Genomic DNA, 16,065 nt, shown 5'->3' on the forward strand with positions numbered 1-16,065 from the left:
GAGCAGTAAGAGAAGCTGCTAGAGGGTAAGCATCCTAAGTAATGCTCCGTCCCCCACAGGGGTGGTAGCAACATCTATGTTAGCCACAGATTAGAGAGGTGAGAAATAATTAGCACTTTGCAATTCTGGCATCTGCACTGTCCAAATTCTCTTCATGCTTTCAGTTAGCAGCTTGATTTTCTGTCGGGGTCGATCTGTCTGTCTGCCTCTCTCTCATCCATTAGAGTTTGTGGATGAGGGAGAAATGGTATTTTATCTTCCTGATTTCTGGCATTTGGGGGAAAGCACCATCAGTCAAGGGAATTGCTAGTGAAAAATATTGTTTCTGGTTCATGAGTTTAAGTAAGTATTTGCTTCTTCCCTTTATTCACAGTTTACAAAATCCTTGCCTCTCATCTTTGCTGAGTAAATTCAAACAAACCTCAATTTGTAGTGTGGTTCACAGTTGGTTTTGTCTAGATTGCACTGACCAGCCATGCAAAGCTTTACAATTTTAAGAGAGTAAAGGAAGTTTTATGCTATGAAGTCAACACGAACCATTTGCATCTTCCCCATATATTGCCTTCAATGCACACTCTACATAAAACTAAAGTCAGGTAGCAGATTTTAACAAAGCACAATTCAGACTAACCGTGTTTTTTGCTAGTTGTGCATGGTAGTTGTCACCAGTTGTGCTTTAAAACTGTTGACAAAACCAAATGGCTTTTGTGCGCTCACGTGAGGCAGTGCATGAGGACTGCAGTGAGGAGACTGAAGCGCCATGTGCTGTGTGCCGAACTTTAAATGTCTGCCTTCTGTTTTTATTATTAATATAGAATCCTATCCGCATAACTAGTGACTTTTTCGTATTTTTTGCAAGTTGCTAAATATTCATGCTACAGTGACTAGAAAGAAGTATGCTCTCTGGCAAGCTAATTGAAACAACTAGGGATGAAATCAGAGGAACAGAGTGGTGAGAGAGAGAAGAAGAAATACCAAAAAAAGTCCAAGACTCTAATCTGAATTTCTTTTGCTAGACAACATCCACAGATAATTTTTGTCAACAGAAAATTATACTGAATCAATTAATATGAGCATCAGGCAAACGACAAGGATCAGCCACTGCCACCATGATGCTATTTTGATGAACGTGCAATTAAAGTATAAAAAAAATCCACCCTACTGCTTTGTCTTTTCTGTGCACTCGTTCTTATTTGGTTGGGGATTTTTTTTGTTTTGTAAATAGTATTACAGAAGTTCTGTAGTGCACTAAGAGCTGGAACAGAATGGACGCCCTGACAGATAACAGCTTTTAAAGACCCATAAAATAATGGGAGGGGTACAAAACTGCTCTGTCTGTAGCACTGACATGCTCTGGTGGTTTCACTTTCCACCCCTGACTGAGCCTTTTCCTTCATCTTGCAGTATCAGCAATGCAAACCATGGAAACCACTCTTGCCTTGTTCTTTATAAGCAAGCAGTCAGGCCCTCAACCACCAAATTGGTAATGAAAAATATGAGTAGATGGTAGAGAGAGGGAAGTAGCTCCATATAACCTTGACAGTACTGCAGCCCTGGGTCAACTTTGTGTTTGGGCATCAGTTCAAAGAGGCCTATACATCTCATATTCATTTCTTTTTCTTTATTTCTTTTTTTCCACTCGAACAACTTCTGCTTAAGCAGCCAAAGTTTATGACAGGGAATACACTGACCTCATATCATAAAATACCTTCCTATTCTGGTAGACATTGTCTGTTCAGCTTTAAACCACCAACTTTGCTGCAACTGCTTAACGCAAGGTGTCTACACGGAGGAAGAACCTGGCAAAAGAAAAGCTAGGAGGGGACAGTAGATGTTTTACTGAACTAATGTTACTCACCCTAAGCTGACCTCAAATATTTCCCGAGTGCGGCAATTTGTGTCAGACTGCACTCAATTTGGGAAGGTAATTGGAAGGCAGCTACACCTTATGAATCACTTAGAGTTTCAGCTAGGTAACTTTAGCTACCAGGGCTCTTGAAGTTGCCCTTGATCAGTTCATATAGTTGTGTCATCTAATTTAGTATGTGTCTGTGGAAGAAATGGGTTTCAACATATTTGATTCTCTCTGAAAGGAACTGTACCGATAAATAAGTTTATTTTGTGGAAATTGCTCCATTGCTCTGGTATTGACAAGCTGAAATCAGACACTCAAACATTGACTAAATTCTTGGTAGAATGGTGTACTTAATAAAAAGACGAGGCAAGAGGAAGAAAATACATTCATGCTAGCGCAAAAGGATGAGGATCTGCTTACCAGCACAGTCACCACACGCAGAACCACTCCTCGCATGTTATTCTCCAACTTTCTGTCTGTTAGCGATCCATTCAGACCAGTGATAGGATTCCAGCAGCCGAGCTGAAAGAGAAAACAGGAATCATTTCCTCATAGCCCATAAAACTTTGCCAGTGATTCCTCTGAGACACCTTTAAGCAGGATTGTACAAAATAAACAGAACACCTTCTGGAATCAATGGGGCGAAAAATCAGGGAAGGGCTTGCGCACAGATTCATCTTTAAATTAAAAATGAAGCAATTAGGGATATCACTTTGTGCTTTTAAATACCAGTGAGGAATGGATGAGAGCATCCAGGGTTTGGGGAGATACATACTGCTTTAGAAGAGCTCAGGGAGGACTTCCATATTAATCAAACACATTTAAAAAGTAGTATGGCTGTAACAATACTTCTACCTGACTTTCAGTAATACACTAATTGAAGAAATAATAGCTACCATAATTTTAGCATGCTGTCTGCCCCAGCCCATCTTTCCTAGCAGAACTCTGATGAAATGAATTACCCTAGTTTTAATTAAAACTTGTACTATTCATTGATAATGAAACAGAAGTGATTTTTAACCAGGTTAAAAGTCACATTTAAAGATGACTGAGGAAAAGACGACTGAATAGGCACATCACAGTATTGAGAAAGGACTGCAATAGATAATGCAGAAAAAGGAATTCAGCTACAAGATGCTTTGCATTGGTGCGTTACCTGTCATAACGCAGCGAAATGTAGTGAATGTGTTTGAAGTGTGTGCACTGTACACTGTATGTGATAAACCACCGCCGTCCTATAAAACAAAGCATTTGATACCCTACATTCTATGTACTACAAATATTGAAAACAGCACCAAGTTCAGAACAAAAGTGCATTAAATTAATTCAGCAATTGTCATTCTTAGTCACATAAAAAAACTAATTAGAACTTAGATCCAATTAGCATATCCAAATGTGTTGGAAGTATAATTACCACAGGAACTGTACTACTTTTGCCAGATTTAAAACCCTAGGAAGTTACTAAAGATCCTTTGTATCCCTTTGAGGTTAAAGTCCATTTTTAATTATGTACATTAATGTCTACATATTTATATAATTAACTTTTTAGCCTGACCCATTCTACCTTTTTAAGGAAAAAAAAACAACATAATTGATTCCTGGAAATTTAGCATAACACTAATTTTCCTTTAAAAAGGCACATTTTCTTTTCAATTATTGTTCATTTAATTTTCAATTCAATTGTTCTTTTATGCAACACATCATGGTGAAGACAAATGTGCACTGCCTTGCCAATAAAGTTGAAATTGATTTTGAGTGGGAGCTGCTTACTGTTATTAGCTGAAAAATAATCAACATTTATTGATGACAATTTGAGCTTGTCATTGCAGCAAGGAGCAAATGTAACTATTGCTGAAACAGCAAGATGGAGTTGGTACGAAGCTGCCTCTCCAGCTCTACCTCTTGCTTAACTGCTTCTGCAAAATATTTCTTGCTTCTGCATTTACTTCCTTTTTCTTTTGTTCTGTCTCTGATAGTTGAAATGAGAGAATCGATCAGGCAATAACAGAATCTCACATTAATTCTGGTTGATTTGTGTAGAACCATATGGCTCTCTGTTAAGCACAGTACTTGTCATCTTCATATCGTATGAATTTTGCTGTTTACAGTGCTTGTACTTCCATTGCAGTTTCTTTTATTTATTCTAATGACAGCATTCACCTTGTCACATTCAGATATAAAATGATGAAGATGGAAAGTTGTCAACGTTGTTCTTCCTTTGCATCCAATTTACAATCTCTTTCTGATCATCCCACCTCCCAGCTTCTTAGCCCCTCTATCATCTTTTTAGAATGGGTTTTGCTCTCCTGTTTTGCTGGCAGAGCCAAAAATTGACCTCCTTTCTTCATAAGAAATTTTTGCCCACATGTACTATGCATTATGGAAGGTCTGTAATTTGTGTATCGGTGTTAAAATAGGCAAAATCTATTTTATGTATATCAATTTCCAGACAGTGATTTCTAAGGGACTTGGAACACTAAAATCTATCATGCCTTTACGACAGAGCTTATGCCAGATTTTCTTCCCTACTTCCTGTGAAATCAGTGAACTCTGCTGAGTGCTTTCACTTTTTTTCTGGCAGAGTAAAACGCAGATTAAAACTGTGTCAATTAATTGAGAAAAATACATTGGCCTGGTGTGATCACAGTTGAGGACAATCACAGAAAATAAGTAAAACCAGAACACTGATACGAATGCATTACTCAAGCACTTGTCACTACAGGAGAGTGTAGAATGTTCTGTGACTTTAATTAATATAGAAAATATATAGGAACTGCTTCATCCAGCACTACAATGCAACCACCTCTGAGCTCAGACTGCATCACAGCAACACTACGGAACAGTAAAGAGCAGAAAACACTTTAGAGAAGCTGCAAGGGAAACCTGAAAGATAAAACACTGTTACATCTGCAACTGGAACTGATCAAGACACCAGGATGGCTATCACTTTTCTTTATTTTCCTAGCATTTAAAGAAAAGAAAAAAAAAAAAAAAAGAAAAAAAGAACACAATTTTGGTAATACTACAGACACCCTGACAAAACATTTCCAGTGGAAATGCCCACCACAGAGCACTGCTGAGGAACTGCTCCAGTAGCAGCTCGTAAGAGAGCTGACCACCCACAGAAATACCAGCCTCCTCACCTGCAGTACCCACAAGTTCTTCAGAAACTCCCGATTCCATTTTCACCCAGGACCAACCTGCTTTAGGAACTGACTTTTTCCAAGATACGACTTCAACGGAAGAAATGCACGTTAATAACGCCCTTTTCCATTCCAAAGCATAGTCAATGTACATGGCTGGAAAACACAGCATGAAGCTGTCATGAAACAGCACTCAGGAGAGTCTAACTCTCAGGTGTGCTGGGAAGACTCAAAATGGGCTACACAACAAAAAATAACGAAGAAAAAGTTTGGGGTTTTGTTTGGTTGGGTTTTTTTTTTGTGATGTGTGGATTCAGCATTTACAAACTTTGCTAGGACACCAGTTTAGGCAAAATTCAAGCAGGACAACATAGAAATAGTTTTGCACAGAGTGTTTCTGCTGCTTCTTGTCAGCTGTTGTTTAATATGTCCAACGACAACTGGGAAATCAGAGACTCAATCCTATAGATGAAAGACTGTCTCACAGAAGAAATGCCACAGAAGACGTTTTGTTTGTCATCCTGGTACTTTCAGTTACGTAAAATTTAGTCAGACACTCTGTCACCTGGTTAAAGAGTCCTTTCAGTTCTGCTCTCTAGCCAACACCCAGCAGTTGGTCAACCAAATCTGCAAAAAGTCTGATGGTCAGGGTGAACCGAGGACCTTTGTACTCCTGGGCTTGATTAAAGAAACAAGGATCAGTTTTGTCCTTCACAGCCATTTCCTAATACAATTGGTTAGCAGGAAAGCTCTCTGTGTTTAACTTCTCCCTTCACTGGAGCTTGGGTAATAGTCAGCAAATAATAAGTTGTTAAAATCAATAGAAAATACTGTGTTCAACAAATTGGATAATGTATAGCAGCACTTGTTTCTCCTACATTCTGTGTGGTGAAACCTATATAGTTCTGTGCATTCAGTTAATTACTTTGTACGGTAAGTTTTATTGCTTTAATTTGTCTCTGGACTAGAAGGAATGACCTGCCCCTGGAATCTCTTTGTTATTTTCAAGCTGTGTTAGGAGAATGTGAATACCCGAGTTTAGTTTTACATCCAGTGGCTTATAATTGCAGCACTCAAGGTGGTCTATTTGTTTTATTAACTGATCACAGACACAAGTACGAGTGACCTAAGTAAGAATTTCTTTCCTCAAAGCCAAAGCATACGGCAGAATAACGCTGCACACAGTTAATAAAATGTTTTGCTTTGGGGGGACTGCCCACAATTCATTTTCTTATTGAATTGAAATGAAGAATCTAATGGAAAGTTTTCTGCAGGTAACCTGCTGGCTGTTTGTTTACCAGCTCTTGATTCAATATTTTCTTAAGGACTCGTGCACCCAGATTGGTGCTAGAAGTTATAATTGGACGTTTTAGACCACTGACAAATGTTGCATGTATGGGGAAAGCAGCACAGACTGCATAGCTCTTCTCTCACTGTGTGCTCCACTCGTGAAGCTCGTGCTTAGCGCTTAGGCTAAGCTTCCAGAGGAACTCTAATGGTAGAATTTTGGAAAGTATAGTAAATCACCACATCTCAAAGACAATGAACCCCCTCCCAAGCCAGTAGTGTCATTCTAATGGTTCCTCACTTTTTCCCCCCTTCATCTCTAGCTTACTTTCTCTATTACTACTTTCCCTTTCATTTGAAATTTGGTGGTTTTAATCTATCATTTCCCACTTCTAAGTGTTTTCTCTTTTATCTTTGGAAAACACCCTTTTTTCCTTCTCTAGTCCTCGGTGAATTCAGTACTCTCAGCGGTTCCCTAACCTGTGGTTATCTTGCTCTTTCCTATATTGCAGTGCCTCTTGCCATTTCTCTGTGTACTTTCAGTATACTTTCTTTCCTCTTTGCTTTTCTTTCCCTTGATCTTCCCTGCTGTTTCCTGTGCCTTCTTCCTCTCTGGCTTTTTTCATTTAGGGTTTGGGTTGGTAAAGGGACCTCACTTTTCACTTCATCCAGCTTTGACTCATCTTTCAAATCACTTTGGGTCCTTCCTCCTTTCTCTTTAGCCCTTGGATCTGCTTTTCTCTCAGGCAGTCCCCTCAGGAAACTTCCCCTCAACTCCTCTCTCTCCTCTTGTGTTACGAAGGAGATGGGACTTAACAAAATGCATTACTGTATAGCCCTGCTTCTCCTGCTTTCATCTTTCGGGTTTTTTTTCGCTCCTCTCCTCTGAAATCCTTATACAACTTTGAATAAAAGACGCAGATAAGGTTATTAATAAGCCAGATGGTGATCTCTTTCCCACTGCCTCCATACTCCAATTAAAGTCAAACACTCAGAAAATCCTGTTCTTTGACCCAATACAGACATCACCCCTTTGTCATTTGGTGACCTCACTGTGGATCGCTGTGCAGGAAAAGTTCCCTGCTTTTTCAGAAAGGGTTCAGTAAAAACCGTTTGAGCTGTTGCAGGACTCAAAAATTCTGGGGGCAGCGTTCCAGAAATAAATCAAAATTGTAATAGCATAGAACAAACCCAGCACTGTTTCATTTTGGACAAAAGTGAGTTTACAGAGCAGGATTCTCAACAAACTCAGTCCAATAAACCAAATCAGTGAATCCTTCAGAGCAGAGTAATAGGCCTACGCTGAACGCCCTGCTTCTGCAGCAGACCGCTGCCGGGGCCGAGATACTTGGGTACCTCCGCACTGCGTTGCGGTCAGCTCTGTGAGCAGGCATGCTGAGAAGCACCTTGGCTTTTTTCCTGCAAAGGAAATCTCCTCTTGAATATAACCATGGAATTAGCCATCAGGGAGTCAGTTCTAGAAGTAAATCCGCACAGAGAATCGTGTATTAGCTTCTCCACACAGAGAACTGTGTATTAGCTTCATCACTCGCCAAGCTGGGAAGAAAAACAAAGGCTGTTGTCTAGCTCCAGCCCAGGAGCTGTAGTAGTAGAGCAGTGGTACAGACCTGTGTTTGTACTAAAGAAATCTGTGCTTGTTTTAAAGGCAGCTGACAAGGAACACTGTGTTTAGGTACATGTGAGGCCCAACGAGGCTACAGAACATCTGGGCTAATCTCAGTAGCACCTCTTTAGCTCTGTTTTTGAAGTGTAAGCAGAATTATCGCACCACTGCTCACACAGAAATGCATCAACCAAGTCTACATCTGGTTTTCTTTCAGTATGAAGCACAACGTTAGGATGTATACTTTTTTTCAGGTATAACAGATGGGAATCTCCCTTTTTCTTCAGCAGGCTAAAGGATTTTAAATGAAGCAATACTCCGCCACTACTTACTCCAAAGTAGATCTATTTACTTATTTAGCTACTGAAAGCTCCTTGAGCAATACTGCTGCTGTGGTTTTCCTTATGCATGAAAAGCAAGAGCTGCATTCACAGAACTTGGGTAAAGGCCGGGAAACGTTCCTAGAATGCACATACCATGGAAACATATGTTCTGAAAACCTTTGAAAGATGACACCCTTATTTTAAAATATATACTTACACTGAGTATGTTTGGCTTTCCTACATAATTCTTAACTTCGGCATGAAACATAGAATTAGAAACAGACACATAAAAACACATCCCTGCCTTACTGAAGGTATTGAGGTACTGGCATGAAAATACTCCTTCCAAATCCCAGACACAAAGTCAGAGAGGGGCACGTGTGATAAGATACTATTTTTATCCCAAAGAATGTGGGTCTTTCTCTCCTCACACGTTCACCCTCTCATCACCAACATGAGAGGCTAGGGAGTCAGTATGGAGGTAGTGTAAGAACACATGCCACTGTTCAGTACAGATGATATACATATCTTAAAGCATATTTGTACCTGTCTAGAAGCTGTTCAAACTTCCATGACATCAAAGCAGCTTACACTCTCTGTTGTTTAGCAGAGAAGGATTTGCCAGCTCCTTCTTAAATGTAGTACAAAGAAAGAAAGATCTGATGAGAGCACCTCCTATTCATATGTGCCAGGGCAACACGCTTCCCAGGCACAGGGGCTATGAAACACCTGCTCACAAAGCATCAACACCAACCACACACACACAAAAAAAAAAAAAAAAAGCGCTGATGGAACATGAGAAATTCACATGAAAGGCCAGTTTAACTCATTTCCATTTTTATATGCATACGGGAAGGCACTTCTGAGAGTGCCTAAAGGATGGAGACCTTTGGTGAAAAGGGGCAAACCAAGTTATTACTCGAATATTGCCTTCAAGTTTCTCACTACAGAGAAGCTAACATGACAATGCAGCAAGTGTAGCACTAGATGATAAACTGCTTTCCGTTGATCCTCCAGATTCCCATGATGCTTAAATGGGAAATGCAGAGATTGAACAATCTTTGCTTACACATAGATCAATACTCCATTCCTAAAATCCAGGATTTATTCTCAGTGTTGGCAGAGAAAAAAAAAAAAAAAGAGGTTTGCTAAGTTGGATATGTCACAGACTCGCTAGCTTGATGCTGGCTAGTAAATCAAAGCAGCATTTTGTCACCAATGTGTTAGAAAATATTATTCCAGTGTAACCCACGCTCACAGGGTGTATGGCTCGAGTGTCATCAGTTTTCAGTGTATTATGGACTAGATATTACAAGTGATTTACTGGATCATATGTTTTTGAGAGTTTGGTAGTAAAGAAAATAAGGTTGAGCGGTGTTTTTTCCACTCTCTCAGCACAGAGCAGCTTTCTTAGGAATCAGAACTGACAGCAAAGAAATAAAAAAATTCAGCACAGCAGTGACCAAGCAGAGTATCAGTACCAAGCAACAGCTGAGAAGCAGCAACAGCTTCTTATGAAGGCTGTTTCTGGACCATGAGGCTTGAGGCAGTGGAGAACAGAAAGGTCTAGCATGAATTTGAGGAGATAGTCACAGCCAACAGCCTGGATTACAAAAGGGAATTTCATCCTACTAAATGCAACTGCAATGACAGCAGATGTGTTCACCTGGAGCCCTCAAGATCAGCACAGGGGCCAGGAGCACCCAAGCACTGGGAAATCTTTGAGGAACTGTTTCATACCAGGGCTCCTCTTCATGGGGTCCAGATAATCCTTTCTAAGATTTTTGCTTCTAGATGGTGTAGCCTTATTTCCAAAGCACAGGCCTTTTTAGCATCAATAAACTGTTACTGAAATTATTTCTGTGCTAGAAGCCCTGACAGAACTGCTACGCTGATAACCAAATGTTATACTGATAATGATCAAAAGCAATTTCCTCTCGAACTACCAGCACTATAAACTCACCTTCAGCACAGACAATACATTCAGCTTCTTTCCTTTCTATATACCACAGGACATCTGCTACATCATTGTGCAGCAGAGCAAGGCTGTCCCTAAGACAGACCTGTGCTCGTACGGCCTTCTGATGATGCCCTCAATGACACTTCAGAGGCATCATCACCTGACCACCAGGAAAAGTGTAATTCTGATTGCACAGTGTCTGTTGCTGGTGGTGATGCTGTATAGCAATCACAGCTGAGAACCAAACTGTACAAAACCTATTTAAAATGTTTATGTTACACTTGTGTGTATTACACAAAATACATAATTTAAGGTAAGTTTGGAGCCCTCTGTATTTACTACTAATTTGTGCTCCAGAGAAGGATATCTGAACCCCAGCAGGATCTGTCAGTAGCTTGTTCAGTAGAGCCACATACAGGAGTGGGTGCTTCCGTACCGGAGAAACACAGGCATGAGTGAGCATAAATTTCACACACTGAAGTAAGTGTGGGAAAAAAAAGTTGCCTGTTAAAGAAGGTCCAAGATGAGTAGTGTAACATTTTGTTAAAAATTGAAACGTTTCTGTATGTCTACTATGTACTATTGAAAATTTTAAAAAGCACCTCAATAAAATAGCATTGCAGAGGCAGGCTATGACTCTGGCTCTGATGCACAAAAAACTACTCTGACAACTAGACACAAAGTTTCTAAGAAATCTTTGAAAAATGCTAACAACAAAAAAATATCTCGCACGCTTTACCACCAGTTGGACAAAACTGGAAGATGAAAGAATTTTGGGATGGAAAAAGCTGAGTTTTGCCTACCAAGAGAAAACATTTTTAGTAGATTGCTCTGGAGGACCTGAATGGCTGAGTGATTTTACAAACTCATTGCTCCATACAGTGCAAGTATTTGCTCTCATTATGGTAAATAAGGTTGTCAGAACAATCTACATGTCATAAACACTTAGATGGCAATTGATGTGTAGTACAATACCTGAAGGCTTAAATAAAGGATCCTTGTGGAAAATAGTAAATCATTAGTTTAAAAGATGAATTGACACTTCTAATAAGCCCTCTCTAGAATAGCCGAATCTGTAAAATACATTTTTATTACAAATGAAAATCACTGGTTTAATGACACTAGAACTTGCCACAAAAATAAATTAGTAATATATCTTAGTAATTAAAACTACAGAAACACATTACAAATCTAACTTGAAAAGGATGGGAATTAGATTTGCTAGTACACTATATTCCCACAATGGATCCTGTTTAGTGTACACAATGCTGAAACTGTGTAAAGAAATGAAGAACTTTAAACCACTGAGATTTCTCTTAGTTTAATATAGCAAAGATCCTCCTAATGACATATTGTTGCATATATGGTAGCGATTATTTAACCAGCTAAGTAGTTATACTGTGCTCATCACTACAGTGTTTCTAAGATTTAATTTTAAGGGATAGTAAGAATTTTAAAATCATCTTTCCATTTGGAAAGTTCTACTACTTTTAAGAAGGGAGAAATGTCTATCTTAAGATTATACTGATAAATCAGTACTTGGGCTCAAATTACCTTCTTGAGCGCATTACAGCTACTAAACTCGCCCTTTGGGCACATCACAGCTACTACACTTGCCCTGATCGCTTGCTGCTACCTGTTTTCAACAGCACCCACTTGATGCGATTGTAAACAATCTGAGGTAGGAACTACGTTACTGTTACCTATGTAATAGAGCTTTTTACCATAATCATAATTATCATTAGAGACAGAGCCGAAAACAAGTATTTTGTCCTTATTTTCCCCTGAGTTTCAGCTATACCATATACCTTTATGTTGCCTGCCTGATTACCAGGCTGTTTCTTCTGTGTAACCAATTACTGAGGGGTTGGAAACGTCCAAGAATTCTCTCTCTGTATGATCTGCCCATGGATATGCAGGAATCACAGCCTTTATGCTATGTTGATGAAACTAAGTATGTTATGAACCTTCCCAAGAGAAAAGACAAATTTCTTCAGTTGGAAAGGTGACTTAAAAATAATAATATACCTCCAAATGTTAGATACAGCCCAGGAACAGAATCCTGGAGTCCTGTTTCTGAACAGCCTGTGAGTACCACTGCATTATCTTCCAATGCACACTTGAAGCTTTTCACTAGGGACACTAATTATCGTTCAATCAGCAGGCCCTAGGGTTAATGGCCACACGAGAGAAGATGTAAATATCTTCAGGGCTAAGAGTGCTTGCTTGAAAGCTGCCTCTTTTCTGGACTACTCTTGTCTTGAGTGTTCATGTTCATTATTGTTGTGACACAGAATTTTACTGGTTTACGTAAACTTAGAAAGAAGATATTATTACTATAGTTTCAGACTTTAACAAATTTCCCTTACTTCTTTTTTTTTTTTTTTTTGTTAATATCATGGTCTTTTAAAATTTCACTGTCAGCCTAACCTCCATCTATGCAATCCTCGGTAATATGCTGTAAATCTGCTACTTCAGGCTGAAGAGGAAAAAAAAAAAGTCAAAAGAGCCTATTACCTGGTGTGGCATCTCTCCATTGTCTAAAGCAGAGATGAAGGCTATTAGCCTGTCAGCATTAGTTCTGATTTAAACACTTTACTCTAGACACTTTCATTAACTGTGTTGACATAGCTATATATTATTCATTTAACCTGCACTTCATTGCACTCCTAATATGCAATCATGTTTTGCAAATGTGAACTTGAATATAAGGCATTCAAGGCTAGAGTCTTGCTTGGTGTAAGTCAGAGTATTTTAGTGAAAATAAGCCTCATTAGTCTAGCTGAGGATCGAACCTTATCTCTACACCTGCAGATGCAACTATATTTCTTCCTAGAATAGGTCCTGGCTATGTCTCCATTTTTAGTACAACACCTGGGATTTATGCTCAGCTCAGGTTTCATTGCATTAAAACATTCATTAAAATGAGACTTGGTACTGTTACAGGAAAGGTAAAATGCCTTTATGGAAGATGCACTAAAACTAAGTGAATAATTCATCTATTTTTCATATACAAATTTATTCATGGAATAATATCCTCTAATAGCTCCTGTTATGGAGATTACATGCATTTTCTCCAGAGCATTCAATAATCAGAAAGCTATGCTGGTTTATTTGGCTGGAAACATTCCCCTTACAGAACATCCTTGTCTTGTGATTGGACTATCAGGTTTCTGGCATGAACATCTGCATTTATCAATTCAATTCTTGCCAGTTTTAGAACCCATGAAAATACAGATCACATTCTTTCTAAAGTAACCATTATCAGTAACTTACTGTAAGCATTACACAGCACATGATAGTCCTACTCTCAGTAATTGTCTGAGTTCTGAGTTTTTAGCAAATTTAAAATCCTTGAACAATCAAAACTAATTCCTTCGGCAAACAAGCAATGGTAAGTCCAAGCCCCTGGCACCCAAATCAGTCTGTCTAGTTGTTTTGTCATTTCTTTTAAAGATGGATTTGAAAATAATTTGAAAACTTGAGTACTACTCACAATGTATTAAACTATAATATATTCACTAATGTCCTTCTCCCCCAGCTAATGGTATTCATATTTATCTCACTTCAGTAGCTAAGAGAATTTCCTCAATATTTCTTTGCAGTTACTTCTTATATGCTATTTCCCTGACAAAAAAACAAGGTTTAAGCCACTCCACCAGGCCTATTACTACCTTTAATGCACCAGCATCTTCTATTCCCGTCTCCAGATAGTTATTAGGGTCATATCTCTTTTGAAAAAAAATTGTCTAATTAGCCCATTCTATTTCTGTGCTAATTATCGCTATGCTCAGAATGACTATATTGAACAGATAACCTTAACATATACACATTATTTTGAATTGTGCAGGCTCCTGTCTCCCCGCTCATATAGAAGTGCCATTGTAGCTCTGCTGGTGTAATTCTATGAACAGGTTAGGCTTGTAGGGAGAAGTAATATCTTTTATTAGACCAAGAGATACAGTCAAAGGAGAGAACAAGCTTTGGGCTCAGAAAACTAATGAAAGTCCTCTGAGACAAAAACGCTTTCTTGTTTTTCCTCCAACTGTATTATTTGGTCTAAGATATAACCTTTTCCCTATAGGTCTACTCTCCTTGGCAATAGCAGATTACTTACGATGAGGATAGGTCAAAAAGGAGTTGTAGAACAAAATGAAGTAGACCAAAAAGCCAAAAACACATTTAGGGAAGATAAAATCATGGCCTAGATAAATAGCAACTCCTTACATAAAACAGCCTGCCTGACAGTCCTGTCCATGGTCTCTTCAACACCATGACAGGATGGCTTGCCAAGACTACTAGCCTCTAGACCAAACCACAATGATCAGTTTTTTGAAGAGAGTACACAAGCGAGTTTCTAATTAGCACACCGTCAGCTATCTGCAGAAAGCAGGTAGGAAATTGGATGGCACTCAGGTGAAGTTATGTGCATCTGGGAGATTTAAGGATACAAAGGCACTGAAAGAAGGACTTCCATGCACATCTGTAGCAAAAGGAAGGCTATGGAAAATACAGGGTTGGTGCTCAATGAGAAGGGGACCTAGAGACAGCAAGCACAGAAACAGTTGAGGAACATGCTTTCTTTGCCTGAATCTTTACTAGCAAGGTCTGTTCCTGGGCTTTCCAGCTCCTGTACCGATTGTCGATGTCCGGGAGAATGAAGTACTACCCATGACAGAGGGAAATCAATGAGGGGATGCTTAAACAAGCACATGAGTCCATGGGACTGCACAGGATATATCCAACAGGGCTGAGGGAGCTGGTGGATGTCACTACAAAACTCGGATGTTTGAAAGGTCACAGTGACTGGAAAAAGGCAAACCTTGCACCCGTCTTCAATAAGCACAAGAAAAAGGACCCTATGAAGCAGAGACTGGCCAATGTAACCTCAGTTCTTTGAGGGATTATGGAGCAAACCCATTTGGGAGCCATTTCCAAAGACACAAAGAACAGGGAGGTGCTGAAGAACAGTTGGCAGAGATTTTCCAGCCAAATCATGCCTGATCAGCTGATTGCTTTCTGCAGTAAGGAGGACTGGCTTGATGGATGAGCAGATTGCAGTTTGCTTGACGTTAGCAAGGCTTTTGACATGGTCTACATTCTTATAGCCTGGGCTACATTAGCAACAGCATAGCCAGCAGAGAGCTTGGTTTGGTCAGCCACGAGAGGAGGATATGAAGAGGAATCTCATTGCTGCCTATAACCGGAGCGAGACTGTTTGGTGGCGCCCAATGAAAGAATGAAAAGCAGCAGTCACAGGTTGCAGCAAAAGCAATTCTTTGCTGTTAGAATGACCCAAACACTGGAATTAGAGGACCAAAGAGGTTTTGTTTAAAAGAAACAGCTCTTGTGTCACTGCAAACTATGATTTTCCCCAAGAAAGGAAAATCGTTGTAGATGTCAGTACTCGAAGGCCATATAGTCACCACGGTTAACAAAACTAAGAATCGGGGGAAGAAGGGAAGGACATGATCCAGGTTTCCAGTCAGACAGCAGCAAGATGCCAGGCATAATCTAAAAGAGAAGTGAAGGACAGGCCTTTCCATCTGAAGGTAATGCTCTCTGGGGATCAAGGCAGGACATCTTGTCCATGTGCTTCACAGGCGGTTGATGTCTTTGAAATGGGAAAGCAAACTTCTGTAAGTAGAGTGAAGAAGGTGGAGATTTTAAAGCCTCTCCTTAATCCAAGCAATTTCTATCTGTATCTTCCATCCAAACCATCCTCTTTTCCTATAAGACTCTTATTCTTCAAATCCCAATTTATCAATTAACCCAGATTCCCTTTTACAGTAGGCGACTGCTCCTCTAGTTATCTGCAAATTTTGCCAATGACAGTTGTCTAGTTTCTTGAAGAAGATTCACAAAAATATTCA

At 39.5% G+C, this 16,065-nt stretch overlaps 1 protein-coding gene across 1 annotated transcript in view; it reads right to left on the minus strand.

Moving 5' to 3' along the window:
• GRID2 (glutamate receptor, ionotropic, delta 2) overlaps positions 1 to 16,065 on the minus strand; it is a 228,769-nt gene that overhangs the window by 148,768 nt on the left and 63,936 nt on the right. Inside the window, exon 6 of the mRNA XM_009696005.1 lies at positions 2,276 to 2,377. Coding sequence (XP_009694307.1) covers positions 2,276 to 2,377 — 102 coding nt within the window. The remainder of the gene's footprint in view (positions 1 to 2,275; positions 2,378 to 16,065) is intronic.

Source organism: Cariama cristata, unplaced genomic scaffold (assembly GCF_000690535.1).
Source record: "Cariama cristata isolate BGI_N322 unplaced genomic scaffold, ASM69053v1 scaffold10292, whole genome shotgun sequence".
NCBI classification, from domain to species: domain Eukaryota; kingdom Metazoa; phylum Chordata; class Aves; order Cariamiformes; family Cariamidae; genus Cariama; species Cariama cristata.